Source organism: Melanostigma gelatinosum (assembly GCF_949748355.1).
Source record: "Melanostigma gelatinosum genome assembly, chromosome: 12".
In the NCBI taxonomy this organism is placed as follows: Eukaryota; Metazoa; Chordata; class Actinopteri; order Perciformes; family Zoarcidae; genus Melanostigma; species Melanostigma gelatinosum.
Window position 1 is genome coordinate 19325235 of NC_136645.1, and position 21604 is coordinate 19346838.

Consider the following 21604-nt stretch of genomic DNA (forward strand, 5'->3'; position numbering starts at 1 on the left):
TGGTCACAGTCCGGTTAGAATGTTTACACTACATCAGCAAGCCTGTTTCACTTGGTGGTCGCACGTTTCTTTGATAATAGCCAAGAGATGGTAAAACGTTGAACAAATGAACTGAGATTATAAAGATGTCAGTCCTTCTCTCTCACCTTTAATTTTCAAAGATGTTTCAAAAAACATCACTGAATATAAGCCGTACGTCAACAAAGTCAGGAAGTGGGTGAGACAGCGTGACAGACAGTGTTTTGGCGCGATGCCCTGTGCTGCAGATTTCCCCCACTCGAGGGAAAACGGAGAGATAAACACACCAGCGTGAGTGCTACCTGCTTCAGAGTTCTCTGTGATCTCTGCCCTGTAGCTGGTCCTGCTGAATATCGGCCTGTTGTCATTCTCATCCAGAATGGTGATCACTAAGATGTCTGAATCCTGGTGGTGTGGGACAGACGAGGGAGAAATAAACAATCACAAAGAGCAGAGGATTATGTGGTAAAGACAGGAATAAGAGAAAAATACGTTAATCAGCCCTCAAAGAGGGAAATTGTTAGAAAAAGCACTCCGATGTTTTAGTGTAGTCAGAATAGAAAGGTGTTGCAGTTGTTGTACTGTGCAACCACAGTACGCTGTGTTTTTGCAGCTCCGGGTTAGAACAGTTTCTCACCTCTGCCACAGACGCAACAATTGAAGCAGGCCACATTGTTTTTTTAGAACAATGAAAACCTTGCAACTGCAGATTGGGTGGTTCTCATGTTCGTAAGTTATTAGTGTGCAAGAGATTCTCTTTGGTCTACGGTCTTTGAATCCACATCGTTTCATTTCATTGGCATCCTGGTGCTGCCACCGAGCACCTAAAAGTTCAGGATTGCCTGTTTCTATGAATTCCTCCAAAGCGGACTTGAAAACGTGCGTGTGTGCAGAGGCGGGGTGGGATTACCCTGCGAGCGATGCGGGGGTTCTCGGGGTTGTCTTTGACGGTGATGGTCAGTGTGTACTCAGCCACTCGCTCTCTGTCCAGTGGTCTGTTCACCTGCACCACACCTGTCTGACAGACACAGAGAGGAAGAGCGTGTTCAGAGATTCACTCTTGATACAACAGTATGTTATATTACACCTTTGTGCTACCACAGTACATGTCTTTTCACCTATGCTTCTCTAAAGGACGTGTATTTGTATACTCTGTAAATATATCTGTAGCACGGCTGTACAAGCCTTAAGTGCAGACTGCAGATGAAACATCTGGACCAAGTCTTACCTGACGTGATCACAAGATTCACACTTCTTCCCCCATGCTTCCCCTTTTTCATCACCTGCTCCACTGTCACCACATCAGTAAGTCAGATTTTTCAGCTTAAAGAGTGACTGAAATTCAGTGTTTTGTTGGCGAAAGATTCCTGCCTGTTATTGTCTGTAATCTCACCGTGTCGTTGATGTAGAAGGCTCCGTCCTGGTTGCCAGCGGTGATGTTGTAAGTCAGCAACGCGTTCCGTCCGCTGTCCGCATCTCGCGCTTGGACCCGGGCCACAGAGGTGTGTATGGTGGCGCCTTCACTCACGCTTGTGTTGTGCGGCAGGTTCAGGAGGATTGGGTCGTTGTCGTTGATGTCTCGGACATTGACCCCCACCACCACCTGAAGGAAACACGCCAGGACAAAGACAAAACCTCAAACTCATGCCTGTTCACAGTCACTCATATTTCGGTTGTCAGTCTAGAAATGATGTCGAGAAGATACTGTGCCACACAACTCCATCAAAAACATTCACGAAGCAGCTGTTATAGCATGAAACATGTTTTTAAAACAGTTGCTTGTGTGTTAACCTGTCCCAAACATTTACTGGAGATTTTAAATTTCACAGCATTTATCGACCAAATGTGCTTTTTCAGATGTAATGTGTGTTTAACTGTTGCTCTTACAGCACAGAAGGGAAGCTTGCAAGATCATAATTGTTCAAGAGGATATGGTGAGAGTATGTGGCTGCCAGCAGTGTGTGTGTGTGTGTGTGTGTGTGTGTGTGTGTGTGTTTTTGTAATAAAGGCCCACCGAGCTGTTGCGAGACGGGGTGCCCAGGTCTCGGGCTGTGACAGTGATGTTATAGAAGGCTGTTGTTTCTCTGTCCAGCTCTACGTCCTTCCTCACCCGCAGCTCGCCCTCCACTGGAGACACCATGAACTCATCTGACAGAGAGACAGAGACAAAAGGCTCAGAGACCCACAGTGAGGGTCTAATCGCAGATCACTCTCTTCTACAGATGAATCCGGTACTCACTCTGGGGATCTCCACCGGTGATGCTGTACTCCACTTTGCCGTTGAGGCTGGAGTCTTCATCACTGGCTCTGAGAGTGCAGACCCGGGGTCCTGGCTGGCCCTCAGTCACCTCGAAGGGTCCCTCAAAGGCTCTGGGAAAAGTGGGTGTCACATCGTTCACATCCAGGACATTTACCAGCACCTAAAGGAGGGAGGGAGGGAGGGAGGGAGGGAGAGGGACTTTCAACATCCGGTTTGAGATAGGTGACTGTGACATGTACACTGTGAATGGCAGAAATAGGATGAACAGCAAAAAAGTAGCCAACTTCACAGTCTTGTGGATTTCCACATGCAGCTTTCAGGTCACACAGAGGCATCAGTAACCATGTAAAGGGTCCTCACAGTAACTTTAAGTTGGACATTCAATTTAAACTTTTGTGTCCTTGTGTCTTGATATTCTGATGCAAATCTTCATTTCCACAAATACTCATACGGCTTTAATCTGCATGTGAAGTAGTCACAGCAGGATGTAGAAACATCAACAGAACTGGTGTGAATGTGTAAGGATGGCTTTGGGTGTTTTTAATCATCAGGTTTCTGCATTTCATCTTTATTTACAGACCTGGAGAGAGTCGTTCATGCTTTTATCTGCTTGAGACTCGACTACTGCAATGCACTTTACTCTGGTGTCACCAAGGGAAACAATCGAAGAAACCAAAAACCAAGTTGATGTCTTCGTATTGCTCGTCTTGGCCAATAGTCAAAATTATTTACAAATATGTGAAATAGATAAAAACAGCAAATCTTCACATTGGAGGAGAACCAGCAAACGTTTGGCATTTTTGCGTCATACATACCTGATTAATTGGTAAACTATCGAAATTGAGAATTGATTTTCTGTTGATCAGACGACTTAATTCATCAATAATTGTTTCAGCTCTAAAATGTTTAACTTCAGTCATCAGAATTAAAGTGTGCGTCTCATTTGCATAATTACTGTTGTGCTGGATGTCAAGCGAAGAGCAGGCTTTGGACACTGGTCCGTGGCCGTGACGACCAGTGCGTAGTGTCCGTTGCTGATCTCGTAGTCCAGCTCCTCCACGGCTGTAATTCTCCCCTAAACACACACACACACACACACACACTAATGCATGGATGTTTCTGCAGAGGTAACACAACAGCATAACATTCACGTCTTACCGTGATGCTGTTCATATGGAAGGTCTGGATCAGGTTTCCTTGAGCGATGGCATATCGCAAGGTGCCGTTCAGACCCTCATCTGGGTCGATGGCCGTTACTGTGGCGATGGTGGCGCCCACTGTGTCTGGTCCCTCGCTCAGCACCGTGACGTACTCCTCCTCAGGAAACTCCGGGGCGTTATCGTTCTCATCCACAATGTGGACATAGATGGTGGTTGAGGTCTGTGTGACAAACGGGAGGGAAACTTTTTACAGCTGCATCAGCTATTTGTGGCTTACTGTACTAAACTCTGCTGACAGTACGGGCTCCTTTTTGTCGTGGGAGATGTGCATTAGACACGAAGACATGTGTGATTCGTTCATCGTCGTGGTTTGGTATTTTGAGAGGCCTCAGAATCGGCGTGGGTTATGTGAGGAGGCTCTGTGTGTCTCGAGGTTAAGATAACACGGGAACCTTGTAGCGGTCTGGACCCAGGGTTTCACATTGTTTTGTCTCCTCCCTGATGACGTGCGATAGCTACACAGTGCAAGGCTGGGTGAATCTTGTGGCACTTGAGGTTTTTGGTATGTCTCGCATATGCAGTGCCAAAAAGCTTTCCAGGTATGTGCTGCAATAAACATATATTCAAGTGAGGACAACTGGTCCAAGTTATTCCTCCAAGTAAAGATTGACCTGAAGTATACGTTTCCCACACCATTTTCCCAGCGTAAGGTGTCAGCTGGCCCTGAAGTGAGTGTAAATTTGATTTTGTAGTCCATTCATCATTATGATGTTGAAAGATCCTCTTTAGAGAGCAAAAGGCAACACCTACAAAACCCACATCAGCAAGATAGTCTGGTGATAACTGGTTGTTCTTTGGTAATAATATCTAAACAATTATATTGTGTCAATCATTCATCATTTCTCTAAACACCTCCTTTTCTACAGGCGCTACATTGTTACAGTGTTATACACTGTTCACTAGACGATACATACAGGTGTTAAGGTCTTCAGTTGTGATTTTGCATCTGTGATCAGGCTTCGTTTAACATGGGACACTGGGATAAGACAGTGGGACCATATTTCGTTAGACAGAAGAAGAAAAGATCTTGTTCGAACAAAAAGGAAATCTTAAGAGTAAGTGACGCGGAGAGAAGATGCTGCAAGGAAGCCAACAGTTCTGCTTCCCTGATGTGCAATCTGCTCACTTTAGATGTGACAAAAGTAAAAGCTAAAATGTAAGTGAAGTGGAAGAAAGACAGCAGTGTATCCAATGAAAGATTCTGATACATAAGTGAAAGGATCATTGTTTGGAAGGAGTGTTGAGTCAGTTCCTGCTCCACCAGTCTGACCTCCTGCTCCCCCTCCCAGTGCTGTTAAAAGATGGAGTGAACTCCTCAGGCTGTGGCGGTTACAGAGCCCGTTGGAATTTCACAATATTGTGATTTCTGCATGAGCTGTAAGCAGTGTGTGTGTGTTAGAGAGCGAAAGATACCAAATTAGAACTAGACTATCACAGCAACTTTAATAAATGTAAAATATACAATATATATTTATTCACTGTCCAAGCCAAACAGTACACACACACAGAGAGAGAGAGAGAGAGACAGAGACAGAGAGAGATACACAGAGAGAGAGACAGAGAGAGACAGAGACAGAGACAGAGACAGAGAGAGAGAGAGAGAGACAGAGAGACAGAGAGACAGAGAGAGAGAGAGACAGAGAGACAGAGAGAGAGAGAGAGAGAGAGCGAGAGAGAGAGAGAGAGAGACAGAGAGACAGAGAGACAGAGAGAGAGAGAGAGACAGAGAGAGAGAGAGAGAGAGAGAGACAGAGACAGAGAGAGAGAGACAGAGAGAGAGACAGAGAGAGAGACTGAGAGAGAGAGAGAGAGAGAGACTGACAGCAGGGGGAGGAGTGTGTTGTATCGCGTTGCTCTTGCGCTCCACAGAGGAGACTACAGAGGGTTAAGTCAACTTGGAGACGAGAGACTGTCAACCAGCCGTCTGTGTTCTGTTGTTTGGTAGAGTGGAGTTTTGCATGCAGAGGAAAGTTTATGAACAAAGGCTTCCAGCAGAGTGAGTTGATGATAGCTTGAGTCAAACACTGCTCTGCTACTCTTTTCTTTTTGCTCAACTTCCAGACAACCATGGAGCGAGGATTACCCTGTCGGACATCACTCTGGGGAAAGAAGTCCCTGTTTTGGTTGTGCTCCGTTTTGTTCTACGTCGCTGGAGGTAAGCACAAGGACAGATCTCCACAGATCTGTTGAAGCGGCTCTCTGACTGTCCCCGCTCTGCGCGTGAGGACTTGTTAACAACTCCCTCTGAGTGACAATTGACTGAATTCAATGATGGGGAACGATACGTGTTTTCAGCACCCAACGCAAAGTCAATTGAAACACACGGGGGAAGAAACCACAGCTGAAGTAACATGAATAGGTTTGGACGGATAGAACAAATAGAAATACAACGGGCGGTAAAGTCATCAACTTCCAATAGGAACGCGATGCGTCTGAGAGGCTCGTGGTGCGTTACTCCGAATTTAAAACTTTTAGTCTCTTTGTTATGCTTAATAGAATTTTGAAAAAAATGCACAAATGTCCGTTTTTTTATTGACGTTAACATTTCTGGAGCGTGACCACAGCTTTCCAGTCTTCATTGGCTGCTGTTGTTGTTTTGAGACAGAACATCTGGTGTGAAGCTGCGTTAAAGCCGCACCCAAGGGATGTAAGTGCACTTTATACTGCTGCTCTTATGGCCTGTAAAAAAAAAACAGCCGCAAATTGGACGCTTGCCCTTTTTAGACTGACGAGTCTTAAAATGGCCAGAAATGTAAACTACCAGCCATACATCAAATTACACGAGGGGAACTTTCCTACAGCTGCGTGCGCATGTGCAGGACGATTCTGGGGACTGATAGATTCAATAATTCATGAAGAAAATCAATTTGCATGTTATCAAATGCAGGACTTGTAGGCCACTGGCGCAGGAGGAGACGGGAGAAGCAGCTGTTGCCTCCGGGGCGCAGGGTGCTTCACTTCAAACGCCCCGGAAACCTTGCAGAGCTCATCACTTTTCGGCTTTGGTCTGTTTAGATAAGCTCACGCGACAAGTACGTCAATGATGTTTCCTGAACTTTTAGGCTGACCCATCCTGGACCAAAATATTTATTTGTAACTCAAAACATGTTTCGGATTTAAATGTTTTGTAGCCAAGTTTTTTTGCGTTTTGAAATAGTTATGCAGGCCTTTACTGAGGCTCCAGTAAAAGCTTAATAGGCTGGTCTGACTTTAGGACTGCTCCCTTCAGCCCTGTTGTGTCTTTCTTTGTTTGGAAGTTTCCTTCCTCTGAGCCGATGATGCAAACAGCCATTTGTGCCGCTGCCAATAATGTGTTTCTCCTCCACAAAACTCGACTTGAGATAAAACAGAGCGATAATCAGTGGCTCAGTCCTTTCCTCCCAGTCTAGATAAGCATTTAGCTCCCCATGGAGGACAATGGCACAGTCAAAAACTGGTCAATAAACTCCACAGGATGTGGCTGCTCCCTCTTTCACTGTCTCGGCTACTTTCTCCTCCTGCTGTGACATGGCTTGTGTCGCTCATTGATCCTCTGTCCTAAATGAATACATCATCATTAGGGTGCAGTGATAAGACAAAAAGAGCTTCCTGGGTCAATGTCATAGACGAGAACAGGCCCGGCCAGGGACCGGCAGTCAGCAAGTGTGTTGATGTGCAGCAGTTGTGTGGGCACATACCGCATGAGTAATTAGATGGAGGAAGGGGAGCTCCCTTGTTCTTCTAAGACTTTCCGTGGAATCACCTTTTTAATTGTCTGACACACATGTGTAGCTGAAACCTTGGTGTCTGATGTTTGATATGCAGCAAGTATGACGAGTAAACACCAGTGGCCTTCACTTCTTCTTGCGTCTCCCACTGATTCTCTGAACAGCATTGACCTTCGCTGATAGAGCCTCGACTCTGCTTCCAGTCACTGCTACAATAAACAGCAACCAATGTGTGAAGATCTGAACTATGAATATATACAGCTTAACAATATCAAGCATGAAAAGCATGAAATGACCCCAAAAGAGGGAGGGCGCAGGCAAACTAGTTGATAATAATGAACTCGCTTTGTTAAAATTAAAGAAATGATTTAGATTTCAGCTGCATTGTTGCTGCAGCTAAATGAAGAAACGAGGTTGCAGTCGTGTTTACGAAGCCGTCCTTACACCAGCATTTAGTTACGTGGCTAAATGCATGAAGTACATTTAGAGGAAGAGGAAGGTCGAGATTGGGACAGAGCGTGCCCTTTACTTGAAAAACACTTATACAAACAAGTGTATCGCCGATTGGCTCACAAGGTGAAGCGCACAGCGAATGACTGTAATCAAATGTCATGGATCCCTGAGCATGGTGACCCTGAACCACATCCCTTTAGGACTAGGTAGGCTCTGAAGTGCCACATTTGAACACTTCCTGTTGCTGAAAAGATGCTTCATGCATCTGGTTGTTATGCCAGAAGCTTCAACTGAAACTCTCGCACTTTCTTAGTGTGTGTGTGTGTGTGGATAAACTAATCTGGGATCCGCCTGCTGGTTTCATTAACACCCTGTAATGGGCTGGATAAACATTACCATTACAGTAGGTGTGAAAGAGGGTGGAGTCTGAAGTGTGTGTGTGTGTGTGTGTGTGTGCGTGTGTGTGGTGTAGCAACACTTGTACAAACACAGGTAGAGAACTCGCAAGTGAAAGGAAACCAGATTTTCAAGTGGGGTATGTTCAATATTCTCACCGCTTCAATACAAAAGAAGAAGCATTAGATATACTCTTGCAGAAAAGTGGTTGAAATGGTTGAAGTTTTGGTAATTTAAGGAGATATGAAGGCATGTTTAATTAACTCACACAGGCGCGGCTGCATGTCTGAATGTAAGAAAGCTGTCAGAGGTAACATGTTCTAAACAGGTGGCGTTCAGGCTTAAAACAAAGGAGGGCCTGTTTCTGGGCCCTGAGGGGCTATCAGGATCCTGAGAACAGAGATCACAGAAGGAAACTTAGATCCATAATGGAGCCAAAACACAGATGTCTGGTGTAAAGTGAAAGAAATCCCGTCTGTTCCAGACGCGAGGACAGAGCTTGCTGTCAGTTTTTACCTGGTTGCAGCCACATCAAGGCGGCTCAGATAGTGCCGACACTGTGGTAACCCCACCCAATTGATACAGAATATGCCAGAAATCCATCTCCCACTCGTGTAAATAAGGCGAGAGAAACCAGAGTTCAGGGAGGAAGGCAGGGCGGGTGTGAAACAGGAGAGGAGAAGGGCTTCCCCTCCTATTGTCCCACCTCGCAGGCCGGAACAGCCGTGGGGGCAACAGTTTCACTTTAATCACCCTCCCTGGTCTTCCTATTGCTACAGAGTTCAGTCACACACAGGAACGTGGCACATACCCTGCACTCTGTGACACACACACACACACACACACACACAGGATGCACACATCCTGAATATACAAGCATGCGCAGCCAATCAAATGGCAGCGACTGTATTTGCCATCCAGCAGAGTGTAAACCAACGACTTAAATGCCGATATTGACGTGAACACTAAAACAATTTATTTGCTTCCTCATTTGTGTTCTGGCAGATGCAAAAGGCTCTCGCATGTTGCATCTGCTGCCGTCCGAGGAAAATAGTGGCGGTGCAAGAAACATAAGAAGTTCATTGTTGAATAACAGTGACTCAACGAAAACTGCTGCTCGCTACGGGTTTAAAGTCTCAGTCCAAGCTGTGATGCAACAGCATGTGTGTTGACTTTGACCGCAGATGGAATACACCTGCAGTGACATCATAACTGATTGGGGTATGGGTAGAGGTGCAACCTGTTTGAAATGGCCCATAAAGAGCTGTACAGCAGCAGCTGTGGCCCTTCACATTTAGCTTTAAGGAGTGAGGGGCTAGAGAGGAGGAGGAGGAGTTTCGCGTGTTCGCGTGAGGGGCTAGAGAGGAGGAGGAGTCCTCTCCTCAAACCCTGGCGCCCACCAGTCATCCTCCAAACACACAGATTTTACTGCAAAATCTCCGATCCATGGCACAACTGTAATAATCACCCAAACATACTACACTCACTAGCACGCGGCCTTCCTGTCTTCTTCACAGCGCTAAGCATTCTTGGATGCTAAACCACAATCTGTTGCAGACAACGGATGGTAGTAATCTATTTAGGCAGACAAAGCCAGAGTCGTGCTGTTGTTTTACACGCTGGATCTGTGGAAAGCCATTCATTATGCGTGTTGATGCTGCACTGTGGGTAGTTCATGATGCGTCTGCCTTCTGTTTTTTTGTTTGCTTGTAGGAATTAGAGAGTGGCTTCAGACCGCTTAGCCTGAGGATATCTGTGTGTTGTTGTGTTATGGCAATGAGATAATCATTCAGTCCACACATTAAAGACTCCATCTATCGGTGTATTCCACCGATGTACCAGTCAGAACAGGATGCGGTTTAGTGTGCGAGTATGTAATATGTAAAGACGCATCCCACAGCTGTCTTTTTCGGTTTTTGGAACGGCCATTTCACTGCAGTCACTGGGTAATGAGAGTCAGAGCATGTTGCAGAAATTGATCAGAGCAAAACAACGGTCTGATTTCTACACTTTCCCTAATTTGATGTCACATGAGATGCTGTATACGTTGTACATTGCATCTCTCTCTGAGAGGAACAGGCAATTTAACTCCCACAGGAGCTTAGTATAATTTGACTTTAACCAGCACCGTCTTCAACCACAGTACGACTATATGCAGAACAGGAAACAAACTGTGCTGACCCAAAACGCACAAAAACCAAGAAGGCCTATAGTGTGCAGAAATAGGCCCTGGGAAATCGTCATCTTCAGGGATTTGTGTTCCCTGGGTTGAGCTTCTCAAACACCTCCTGTCATTTCTACTGCATACAAATCCCACCTCCTCTGCTAGGATTGGCCCAAAACTTCATCATCTCTAACCTGAAGCCTTTGGTTGATAACGGTTATATTTGTTACCTACTTTCTACCATACTTGTCTATTCTCTCCAGGTAAAGGCGACATGTCCCACGCCCACTCCACTCTGAGTGTTTCGGCCCCCCACCTGCACTACACCTGTCCCGAGGGTGCAACCGTCAAACTGGTGTGTGGCCAGAGAGGGGCCGCCTTGCACCCCACCGACGTCTTGAGGCACGGCTGGCTTTTCACGCCCCACAGTGATCAGCACTGCGTGGGACGGACGGGCCCGCGCCATACTACCATTGGTCATTCACACGGCAGCCGCAACTTAACGCCAGGGTTGCAATTTGGAGCTGCAGATCACAACTTCTGGGTAGTTCTGCAGAACGTGACCCACTCTGACCAGGGTCGCTACTGCTGCATGCTCCTAGACTTCCATCTGGAAGAGAAACACAACGCCCTCGTGCAGAAATCCCACAGCCACGTTATTCTCCACGTTACACCACGTAAGGACATCAAATGTGTGGGTGTGACTGTGTATCTCTTCCCGGGGCCCTGATCGTATGTTGCAATCAACAGGCAGAAACCCAAAGCAATGTTACGTTGTGATATACTGCATGTGAGAAACAGTGTCTTTGTTCTCTTGCCAGGGAGAAATGGCTCTCAAGACTGCACTGTCTGGGATCCAACACCAGCTGGAGGTACGTCACCTTATTCAAGCCTTCAAAGCCAATGTATGACTCGCCAGTTACTCCGTGTATTTACCTCACAGTCTCTCCATTGCTTCCCCAGGCGCCGTGCCAGTGGCCTTGGCCATAGCAGCCTGCATCTTGGCCCTGCTTTCTCTGCCTCTTATTCTGGTGCTTGTGTACAAACAGAGGCAGAACGCCCGGTCGAGCAGACGTACGTAATACTGAAACGCACAAATAAGCACGCACGCATTCACTTCCACGTCCACGCTACATACTCGTCTCACACTGGCTTCCCCGTAGTGTTTTGTCTGACACATATTTCCTGTGTATGAGGAGGATTAACTGTATTTCACACAGTAGGAAGCGCATTCACACTGTAGTGTGTAGATCTGTAGTGTTCCGCTCTGTTTCAGTGTACTCACAATGGCCCATTTCCCACTTCCTCCCTCTCCCAGGTGCACAAGAGCTGGTGAGGATGGACAGGTACGTTTTCCCACAGTCTGTCAGGCAGCTGGCTTCATGGGCTGGCTTCAAAACACAGCTGCTCTTGAGAATAATAATACTGTACACATGGATATTCCACTAGGAAGTGGCCACAACATTTCTTACACAATAGATAGTTTCAGCCACAAAATTCTGCGGATAATCCCTTTATTAAACCTTTGTTCACTAAAGATCTGCAAATAGCTTCAAAACATCAATGACTCATTTGGGTGCACAGTCTTAATTACTGTACAACAAAAAGGACTTCAGCCAAGAGCATTGGCAGACTGAACACTGTACGTTATGTTGTGTGCCACTGGAATGCATTTTGTGGGAAATGTAATTACTTTATAGCACAAAGTGAAACCGATTTATGGCTCACAACAGGGAGACTTAATTAACTCACGTGTATGTACACAACTTACTGCAAGTTGTGTACATACATAGTGCTATAAGTGCAGTTAAGTATTGAAGCCCTGATTCCTGCTAGAATATAGAAGCGACACATGCAAAGATTGTGAACGTCTTGAGCAACAGGTGAATGTTGAAACAGTTCATTGCGCCATTTCGGCAATGTCTTACTCATCGGTATGCTTCCCTTTCTGGTGTGTGCGTGCGTGTTTTCAGCGAGGCTCAAGGCCACGAGAACCCCGTGTTTCTCGAGGGATCGCCGCAGATTAAGACCCGCACCGTGTCTCAGATCATGACCAGGCAATCATCGGAGACAGGACGCCACCTGTTGTCTGAGCCAGGAACCCCCCTTTCTCCTCCTGCACACGGGGACGTATTCTTTCCAATAGAAGGTAGGACACACACACACACACACACACACACACACACACACACACTGACAACACAACAGCAACTCATACTACAGGGAACACAATATTCCAGCTAAGACAGACAAATTGATACAAGTTTATCGAACAACATGGACACTAAATCACTCAACAACAGAATTATCGAACTCGAGCAGTGGCACGAAACTGTATTGCACAAGGACATTGCTCTGGAAATACCGATTTCAAAATGTACAGGCAGTACGGTAAAACACTGATGAAATCAAAGAACAACTGTGGCTGTGTGCACGTTTCTGCTGAAACATCCTGTGTGCGGTCAAAGTGTTGGCGGAAAGATGCTGACATTCATGTGCAAGATTGCACGCTCACTCTCAAAACAGCTGGGTCGAGTCTCATGTGACTGAAAGATGTTCTGTGTGGGGAGTTTACATTCTCTCCCAAACACAAGTAAAACCACCTCCTTATGCCGTCACCCTCTGAATTCTTCTCTCGCCTCCCTCGCAAAGTCATTTCCCACCCATCAGCACTCTCATTGAACACTAATGGCCCCTCTTCAGCCGTCCTCTCCGACTCGACTTGAAGTAATACTGAAACAGAGTGTTTTTCTACCGATTCCCGGGGCACCTGTGCAGACATTCCAGGCATACTGAGGTGGATTGCCCCGTTTCCTGGCAGCACGGGCCCGTCACGGTACGGGGGGGAAATGGTCAGAACCGAACCGACCTACTGAAACCCCAAATCATCACATATGTTGTTCCGATGACCTATAACCACACGACGACAGTTTAGTGCGCAAACAAGGAAAAGTCTCAGACACAGTTACTGGAGCTCATTGACATTATACCGCATGTAAGACCTGACGAGCATGAACGGAAGGTAAACCTGGGCCACCCACACTCAGAGAGTCCTATGAGATGCTGCCGTTTTGCCCAAATAGAATTCTGGTAATGAGTAATGCCACTAGTGGGAAAACCTCTGTTCATGATGATTGACAGATGGAAGATGCATCTCAGATTACGGCCATGTTCCTCCTCTAGAGAGCGCCCCACGAAATATTGATGAAACCATCTAGAACCCAAGAAAACCCCCCCGATGTTTTGTACACTTGTCACAGTGGATTTCCTTGTCAGAGCTCATTTCCTTCAGTAGTCTGCGAACGTTATACCGAATACCAAGCCTGGTTTCTTGTCTGAAGTTTCGTGTTACGCGGATGAAAGCCACACTTCAGCTTCTTTGTTCATCTTTTGTGGACCGCTGACCTTTCGCTGAGAGGAATTCAACGAGCAGCAGTTCCCTCTTATCGTCAACATGTTGCAACTCGGGCTTTAAGGCCTTTTTGTTCTGCTTTTCAATGGGTTTCCAGCCAAACGCATCGTATTCGGAGAAATCTACCCGTCTCTCTGTGCGCTTGTTCTAATCTATGGAGTGGGAGGTATGGAAAAAGAAACGCCGTCACGTCTTCCGTCTGCCTTTTAGGGCAGGAAGTGACATTTTTGTAACTCTTTCATATCTAAACTTCAGTGCCTGCACACAGACATGAAATGTGCAGTTGCGCGGGTTGATACATGTAGATATACCTGCCATCCTTTCTATGCTCTCACTGACCTGCACTGTTCTCTCTTCCAGACACCATCCTGGAATCTCCAGACTTCCTGCAGGTTTAAAGGGGGTTGGAACCTCGTTCGTTGCTCGAACTGCTGACCTGGAAATAGTCCTGCAACTCCTTTCCTCTTCTTTCTGCCTCCAGAGTGATGTTGCCCTTATCAGCTGTCTCACAATAACCTGTGCTGGATTGTCGTCTGTACATTGTCTGGACCGCAGGAGGGAACGGGCTGCCTTTTCTTTTATTCAAAAACTTCTTCCACCTGCAACAACAGCTGGAGGCCAAAAGCGAACTTTTGCTTGTGTGTACTTGTGTTGTGGCGGGGTTAAGGTTAGTGTGTGGTGTTCCATCTACACGCTGACAATGACTCGTGGGCCAACAGGTGCCTGCTGCTTGAGACAAATCTAAAGTGTTGAGGGAGGGGGGGGGGGGTCCCACCATGTGCCGTGCTGGCATGTCAAGAGTGATTAAACAGTTTCTGTGGACTCAAGGGCTGCTTTCACACGCAACTTATTTTGTGCAGTTCAACTGAACGAGGGAGCTTTTACTCGTCGAGTTTGGTTCATTTGAGCTGATGTGCACTCTGTAGTTCAAACCAAAGAGCTGCACTCTTCCTCTGGTTCGGTTGGCGTGAACGCAAAGCAGACCATCCACGCGATCATGTGACACAAAATGTATGACAATCATAAAAAAATGAAAAAACGTAACTGTTAAAGTCCCATTTGCTGATGGTTGGAACCGTCTTGGAAACAATCTCCCATATTAGGCTCTCTATCATACCTGTCATTGTAACAAAGTGCTCTACCAGCTTCATACCAAAGGAAGCTCATTTGTCAGCGAAGTCTCAATACCCTTGTTCAAGTTGAGTCATTTGTTTTGATGGCATTACCCTGTTCCTCTGCATCATATCCCCTCCGGCCTCAGCTTCTTTTCTCTTCCCCCTTTGCTACCTCAGCTACTGTCAGCTCTGCTGCTCTAAATACTCTCCTTCCTTCCTGTACTCTCAGAAACGCAGCACTTCACAGTGGCTTTCAACACACACGAGTATGTGGACGTATTCAGTCGATGAATGTCATTCAAAGTGAATTAAGAATAATATGTTTATTGATTTTCTCTTGAATGTATCCTAAAACAATCCTTTTTGCTCTGGTATCACGTGTCTGGCTGTATTTGATAAGATGTGTATATTAGTGTGCATTCCTATTTTTGTGCGTGCAATGTGAAGTTAAGTGAATACGATTCAGCACACGTGTGATGTGGAATGTTAACCAAATCGTATCAAGGTTGGCCGAGAGAAAATGAGAAGTGATTGAAGTCGTATTATTAATTATGATCAATAATTATTAATTAGGCTGTGTGTGAGTGTGAGAAAACCCTGGTGTTTTCTTCATATTGAGGTTTAATGTGTACAGCAGGTGCTCAGCGGAAATCATCTCCAAAAGATGTGTAGCAGGTATATAGGACACGGTATAATGTTTGTTGAGATTTCAATACTTTGATAACTAGTCAAACCGAAGACTTATGTTTGAATATTTGTGTTTTCAAGTGTGCATGTGAGTGAGTGAGTGAGTGAGTGAGTGAGTGAGTGAGTGAGTGAGTGAGTGAGTGTGTGTGTGAGAGAGCGAGTGTGGTGTGCGTACGTGTGGTGTGCGTGTTCTCAAATCTCGGGTTGCAGTGTTAACTCTGCGGTCTGGTTTAAATGTGTGTTTGCATACTCGCATGCGATTCTGCATCGGCATGTAATCGCGTGTTATATACTGTAAAAAGTTTGGATTAGACGAATACACTGTTTATTGCATTTAAATTGTCCTGGTTGTGGCTTGTATAATAAAGTGGAGCTCTTAAACCTTAGATCCATGCGTCGATGCTTTGAAATCATTGGTCCTTTCAGCTGGCAGGGCTCCAAAAACTATCGCCACACAAGGCCGTGAGCCACTTGCTGCCTAGGGAGCCATTACAGATGGAACAAGGTTGTTCCGCCCGTGTGCCTCTGAGATGGTGGACACCAGAGGGAGAAAATGATAAAACAATCTTAGTATCTTGTTTTATGAGAGGAGACAGAGAGCTAGATGGGAGGAGGGGAGGGCTGTTGCAGGCGATCTCCTCCCTTCAGTGCTTTTTCCACAGTCTGACATTTGCTATGTATGTCTTGTATTTACAGGAACTGCATTATTATAGGTTTGTGACCACCCATATCTCACTGTGACCTAGACAAGCCAAGTTCAAAATAAAACACATACAGCACAACAACTGACTGCCAGATGACAAGTCATCAACATGTGACACACAACTCACTTCTAGCTGTGCACAGCAACACATTTTATGAAGCCTTTTAAATGTCACAGACAACAGGAAAAGCAACAACACTCTTCTTCCTCTTTTTGGAAATATGACTTGTGGCTTTCCTGTTTACAAACGAAGGTGTTTCCTGTGCCTTCACAGCTTCACAGAAGATCAACCAACCATGTATTTAAATACGCTGCGCGGGCTATGAGAGGATATGAGGTCTTACTATGTTCAACATCTAATTTGTACTGTGTCTTGGTTTAAGGCCGGTAGACAAAGAGGCAGTAAACAGACGGAAAAGCACATATTTTAGGTATGAGTGTTTGTAGTATTCAGTAAGAAGATGTGATGCTGAATGAAATGACCAGACTCTGCAAACGTCAAGTCCCCATGAACAGATCAGATTCATACCCTTTTTTCGAAGAAGGGTTTTTAAAGATATATATTATTATAATATGAAGCATTGACATAATAATGTCACTTGATTTAACAGCAAATCTCACGTTTCCAGGATTTAATACCAGACTAAAAACATGTTGGAATTGACATGTGTTTCAGTTCATCAGTAGTTTATCTGGGATGTTGACATTTTGCAGCGTTGCACTCGTTTCTGCTGCTGTTCATTGTTTCTCACCGACAGAGGTGGTGCGCCGTCATCTTCCACAGTGACGATGAGTCGATACTCCTGCTGGCGCTCTCGGTCGGGAGGCGCCGGCCGCGTCACCATCTCTCCCGTCACGCGGTCCATGCGGAAGGTCAGGTCCTGGTTTCCCGCAGTGATGTAGTAGAACAGCATGGCGTTGGGACCGATGTCTTCGTCGGTCGCTATCACGCGGAGGACAGACGTACCTCCTCCAACATTCTACAATTTACATCACAAGAGAGGCCTCATTATTGATTACCGACGGTAGAATAAACTAAACGGTGACTGCAAATGGTAAATGCTACAATACAAACTGAAAACCACCAACTACAACAACATTGTTCAGCTTCTGTTGAAGAACTAGATGCATACAACATGATAGAAACATGCAAATCCCGTGTGGACACAATGAAGATCATGCTCCGTGTGGTGTGTGAGTGCGTCCCCACCTCACTTATGCTGACGTTGTAGCCCCTCTGGCTTTCAATAACAGGTGCGTTGTCATTGATGTCCAGGATGTTGATGGTGAGGGAGTGGTCTGCGTGTCGGGGAGGTGAGCCATTGTCAATGGCACGCACCTGTAACAACATACACATGCACTGTGTACTGGTATGTGAGTCTGACCATGCATTTGGACACATGCCATGAACTAACATAGGGGAGAAAGAGAAGCGTCTTCCTTCGTGCTTCTACGTTCAGTCTTGGTACGTCTTGTGTTGGGAGGCAAGATGCAGTGAGCTTTCTTTTAAGTGAAAGTTTTGACATGAATAATATTTGAATGTGATCAGAAAAACATGTTGTTTGTGTCGTCCAAACTCACACTATTATATTACACATTATTGTATTGTGTCAAAGAAAGTCGTTTATTTTTCGATGGAACACAAGTGTGACACGGAACCACCATTTTTAGGCTGAGGGGGAGAAAGTAGTCAGGGTTGTGGCGTACGTGTAAAATGTGTACGTGGCCATATAGATATGTGGTGAAAGTTCATAACTGCATGTGGATTGCTGCCTGACCTTCAGTAGGTAGCGGTCTACTGACTCTCTGTTCAGAGCAGCATTGACAAAGACCTCCCCGTAGGTGTGGTTCACTGTCTTGATCTTGAACACATCCTCCATGTTGCCTGCCACCAGAGTGAAATTGACCTGAGAGAGAGTAACGAGTCAGAAGGAGACAAAGAGAAAGCGGGAGACAAAGATGGACATTGAAAGAAGGAAAAAGCAACATTATAACAACAGCTTAGGTTCAGTCAGAAAACTCGAATCATAAAGTTACCCATAATGTATGAATCATTGAATAATTGTATTTGGCTGTGTAGGGTTCTACACCTTGAATAAATCACATCACAAGCTAAAGAATGGAGCAACAGAACCATTACTGAGGGACAAGAGAAGGCTGGGTTGGTGGAGAAAAAAAGTAAAAAGTTTTTTGTAAAAAATACAAGCAGGCTGTACGGAGGTAACGTTAAAACGCTCATGCTCAACAATGTGTCCGAGTCTTCAGCATGTGCAGTCGGTCGCATTAAAACAGTCAAACACGTGGTGCTTGGAACCGTGTGTGTACGCAGAGCAACAACAAACCGCAGTCAAATGACTTTTATGTGTAAACATACGCGGCACGGTAACCTCACTTGAGTCGCCATTTGTGATTGACAAAAACGGTGAAATATAGCATTATTTCACCGGAGGAACATGTTTTGTGCTGTAAAGTAACTTTGTTTGGTGCTATAAAGCACTGTAGATGATTTAATATAATACTAACAACAACTAAAATGACAATATAAATACTAATAACACTAATACTACCACTACTAATATTTTGACACACAAGGTAGGACACACACATGTTGGAAAAGCTCGTCTCCTCGGTGATAATCTTTTGTAATTAGAGTAATTACTGTCATCTGTTAGATTCTTGTGAAAACGATCTGTTGATGCGATGACAAGACATTTGTTTATTCTAACTGTCTCCTTCTTCTTTATCCTCACCAGTCCGTTCAATCCACCATCTTTGTCCCTTCCCAGCACCACTGCCACTTTTTTCCCCATGGGTGTGTTCTCTGGGACGTCCACTGAAGTATCTGATGTGATATCAAACTCTGGACTGTTGTCATTCTCATCCAGAATGGTGATTGAAACCTGTCGAGATCAAAATACAAGCTCAATAACTTGCAACTCAACGAAATACTTACCTTTGAAATTAATCAAATGACCCAAATCCTAAAAAATTGAGATACTGCAGATTAATACATTCCCTGTTGCCTTTCATACTCTAAAGTTTAAAACAGGAAGTCTTACCTTCTGCACTTCCAATGAGAGATGCAATGAATAAAAGAGGAATGCCATTAAGTTTTCTACAACAGACGAGACACAACACATGCTGTAATAAATAGAATGTTTTACATGAAAAGATGAAATAACACGATTCAGAATGAAGCATACCACGGTGGAGTCTTTTTTCGGTCCTCCATCATCAGCTACAACAGTCAAGGTGTACATGTCCCCCTTCTCTCTGTCCAGCTGGCCTGTCACAGTGATGCGGCCCTGAAGCATCACACACATCAGCACATATCTCTGCCTCCATAAAGATTGCATACAAGGTAGAACTCTTGTAATGTGACAGACAGTGAGCAAGGACAGAGACTAACAACTATCATACAAATCAACAAATGCCCATTTCTCATCTTTCAAAAGGAATCAAACGGCTTCAAAGCAAACAAGCTCTTCGATCAGCGCACAGTCATGCAGCAACACGCTTAAATCACAGGGGAAGAGGTGTTGACCTTTCCTCCGCTGCTCCTCCACTCACCGTGATGCTGTCTATCTTGAAGAGGGCCAGAGCCGCAGGCGACGTGTCGGGGTCGAAGCGGTAAGTCAACTGATTCAAGTTGTCGGCCGACTGGGCCCGCACCTGCACTACCTCCGTCCCCGTGGCGATATTCTCCCGGAGCGAAACCTCGTAACCGGCGGAGAAGAAGGCCACGGCCTCGTCCAGCTCATTAAGTAGCGTGACGTAGACGGTGCAGAAGCCTTGGTGGAACGGTGGCGCCTGGTCAGTGACCGAGACGTTCATCAAATAGGTGGTCTTGGTCTCGTAGTCCAGGTAGTCCACAGTGGTTACCAGGCCAGTGCTCACGTCCACCTGAAACTTGCGGTCTGAGCCGGACACGAGGGCGTAAGCAACTGCTCCGCCATCACCTGAGCAGGAAGAAAAGGCGGTGTTGGAGCAGACAAGCTTAAAATAATAACTTTAAAAACAAACTAATTAACTTGTAACAGTGTTACACTGATGCCATAGTTACGACACGCAAACAGTTTCCTCCATTCTGCGTTGTACTAAACTGTTTTCTTGCCTGTGTTATGGTTATTTCGGTTGCAGGCCTGATTTAATGTTTTGGAAAATGTATGTCACAGCACCAAATGCATCAGACGGTGTCAAAGAAACACTTAAAACCACGGGTAGTGGATAGAGGAAGTCTGCACTGTGGAGCAGAAGTTGAGATTGAAATGCCAGTTACAGTGAATGTTTTTCTTGTGTGTGCACGTGTGATGTAATACCATGTTGTGGTTTAGAGGTTTGATATTCCTCTTTTGCAGTGGCACCCACTAGCGTTAGGATCAGTGAAGCCGTAAACAACTGCCTCTGTGCAAGTAGGGAAGTTTAAAGCCACAGTCAGCGAAATGTCTCCGTTCCTTTTATGGTACGGGGACACAACCCGATACATCAACTGACATCAAAGTGAGCCCCCTCTGCTGCCCTCTCCTCGTCGATCTGAGGCTGGACTCACCAGTGTCAGGGTCTGTGGCTCGCACCACAATCACAGAGGTGCCAATGCCAGCGGTCTCCCTGAGGCCCAGACGGTTGTACTGTTGCTGGGTGAACACTGGCACCTCGTCATTGGCATCGTCCACATATATGATCACCTGCAGGGGGAGACATTTGTGGCACATCAACGACACACGAACTCTTTGAGAAACACTTTAACTCTTTGGGAAAAGGGCTTCGTAGTTTTATCTTTTCGGAAATGAGACATAAATAAGATGCATCCGAGTGTCTGGATCCTCTGATGTCCACATTTGTAGACAAAATCCATCACAAGGGGTCGACAGGACTGTTCATTTTTAAAAAACGAGCCACGCTTCATGCTGTTACAGACAGAACAAACTACTGCTACATAAGTTATGCTACAAATTTTGCAGAAAACATGGGGACGTAACTGGCACACGTTACAGCATCATCCCCCTCAAGCTACCCTCCTCTTCCTCACCCTCACGGAGCTCCTCATGCTGCCCTCGTCACTGTTGTAGGCCACCACTTCCAGCACATGGGAGCTGCTGGTTTCTCTGTCCAGTGCCCTGCGGCCTCTTGTCACCAGCCCGGTCTGATTGTCTATGCTGAACAGATTCTTGCTGTTCCCTGCATGCATTCATACACAGACACAGACACAGACACAGACACAGACACACACACACACACACACACACAGACACGTGAGAGAGAGAAAGGCAAAGTGAGACAGAGCAAGAGACTTCTACAAAAATACCCATTTTAGCAAAACATTTAATCTAGTCTGCCAATTGGATAATTTACGTTGCCTCCAATGCAAATTAACTTCCAGTCATTACCGGTAGTTTCACTCTGACTGCATCTAGACAAGAGAAATTGCAGTGGAAACGAGAGGAACTATCCTGCCCAGAGGCAGAAAAG

At 45.6% G+C, this 21604-nt stretch overlaps 2 protein-coding genes across 2 annotated transcripts in view; one reads left to right on the plus strand and one right to left on the minus strand.

Moving 5' to 3' along the window:
- The window catches only part of cdh23 (cadherin-related 23), a gene marked incomplete at its 5' end in the record, with an annotated part of 136382 nt that overhangs the window by 10887 nt on the left and 103891 nt on the right, over positions 1–21604 (minus strand). The window contains 15 exons of the mRNA XM_079280584.1: positions 321–423; positions 929–1036; positions 1412–1621; positions 2033–2166; positions 2258–2438; positions 3234–3353; positions 3437–3658; positions 16888–17115; positions 17346–17474; positions 17914–18042; positions 18886–19035; positions 19339–19440; positions 19706–20094; positions 20685–20820; positions 21165–21313. Coding sequence (XP_079136710.1) covers positions 321–423; positions 929–1036; positions 1412–1621; positions 2033–2166; positions 2258–2438; positions 3234–3353; positions 3437–3658; positions 16888–17115; positions 17346–17474; positions 17914–18042; positions 18886–19035; positions 19339–19440; positions 19706–20094; positions 20685–20820; positions 21165–21313 — 2490 coding nt within the window. The remainder of the gene's footprint in view (positions 1–320; positions 424–928; positions 1037–1411; positions 1622–2032; positions 2167–2257; positions 2439–3233; positions 3354–3436; positions 3659–16887; positions 17116–17345; positions 17475–17913; positions 18043–18885; positions 19036–19338; positions 19441–19705; positions 20095–20684; positions 20821–21164; positions 21314–21604) is intronic.
- vsir (V-set immunoregulatory receptor) lies at positions 5394–15812 on the plus strand. Its single transcript, XM_079280585.1, has 7 exons — positions 5394–5653; positions 10482–10895; positions 11040–11090; positions 11182–11292; positions 11537–11564; positions 12192–12367; positions 13991–15812. The coding sequence occupies exons 1-7, from the start codon at positions 5566–5568 to the stop codon at positions 14026–14028; spliced, it is 906 nt and encodes a 301-aa protein (XP_079136711.1). The 5' UTR covers positions 5394–5565; the 3' UTR covers positions 14029–15812.

What these genes read in the sequence shown, in the direction of transcription:
- vsir (XM_079280585.1), top strand. Translation starts at nt 5,566, where the DNA reads ATGGAGCGAGGATTACCCTGTCGGACATCACTCTGGGGAAAGAAGTCC. An exon ending in GAGCTGGTGAGGATGGACAG is followed by an intron (nt 11,565 to 12,191) that starts GTACGTTTTCCC and finishes GCGTGTTTTCAG; the next exon opens with CGAGGCTCAAGGCCACGAGA. An exon ending in CGTATTCTTTCCAATAGAAG is followed by an intron (nt 12,368 to 13,990) that starts GTAGGACACACA and finishes TCTCTCTTCCAG; the next exon opens with ACACCATCCTGGAATCTCCA.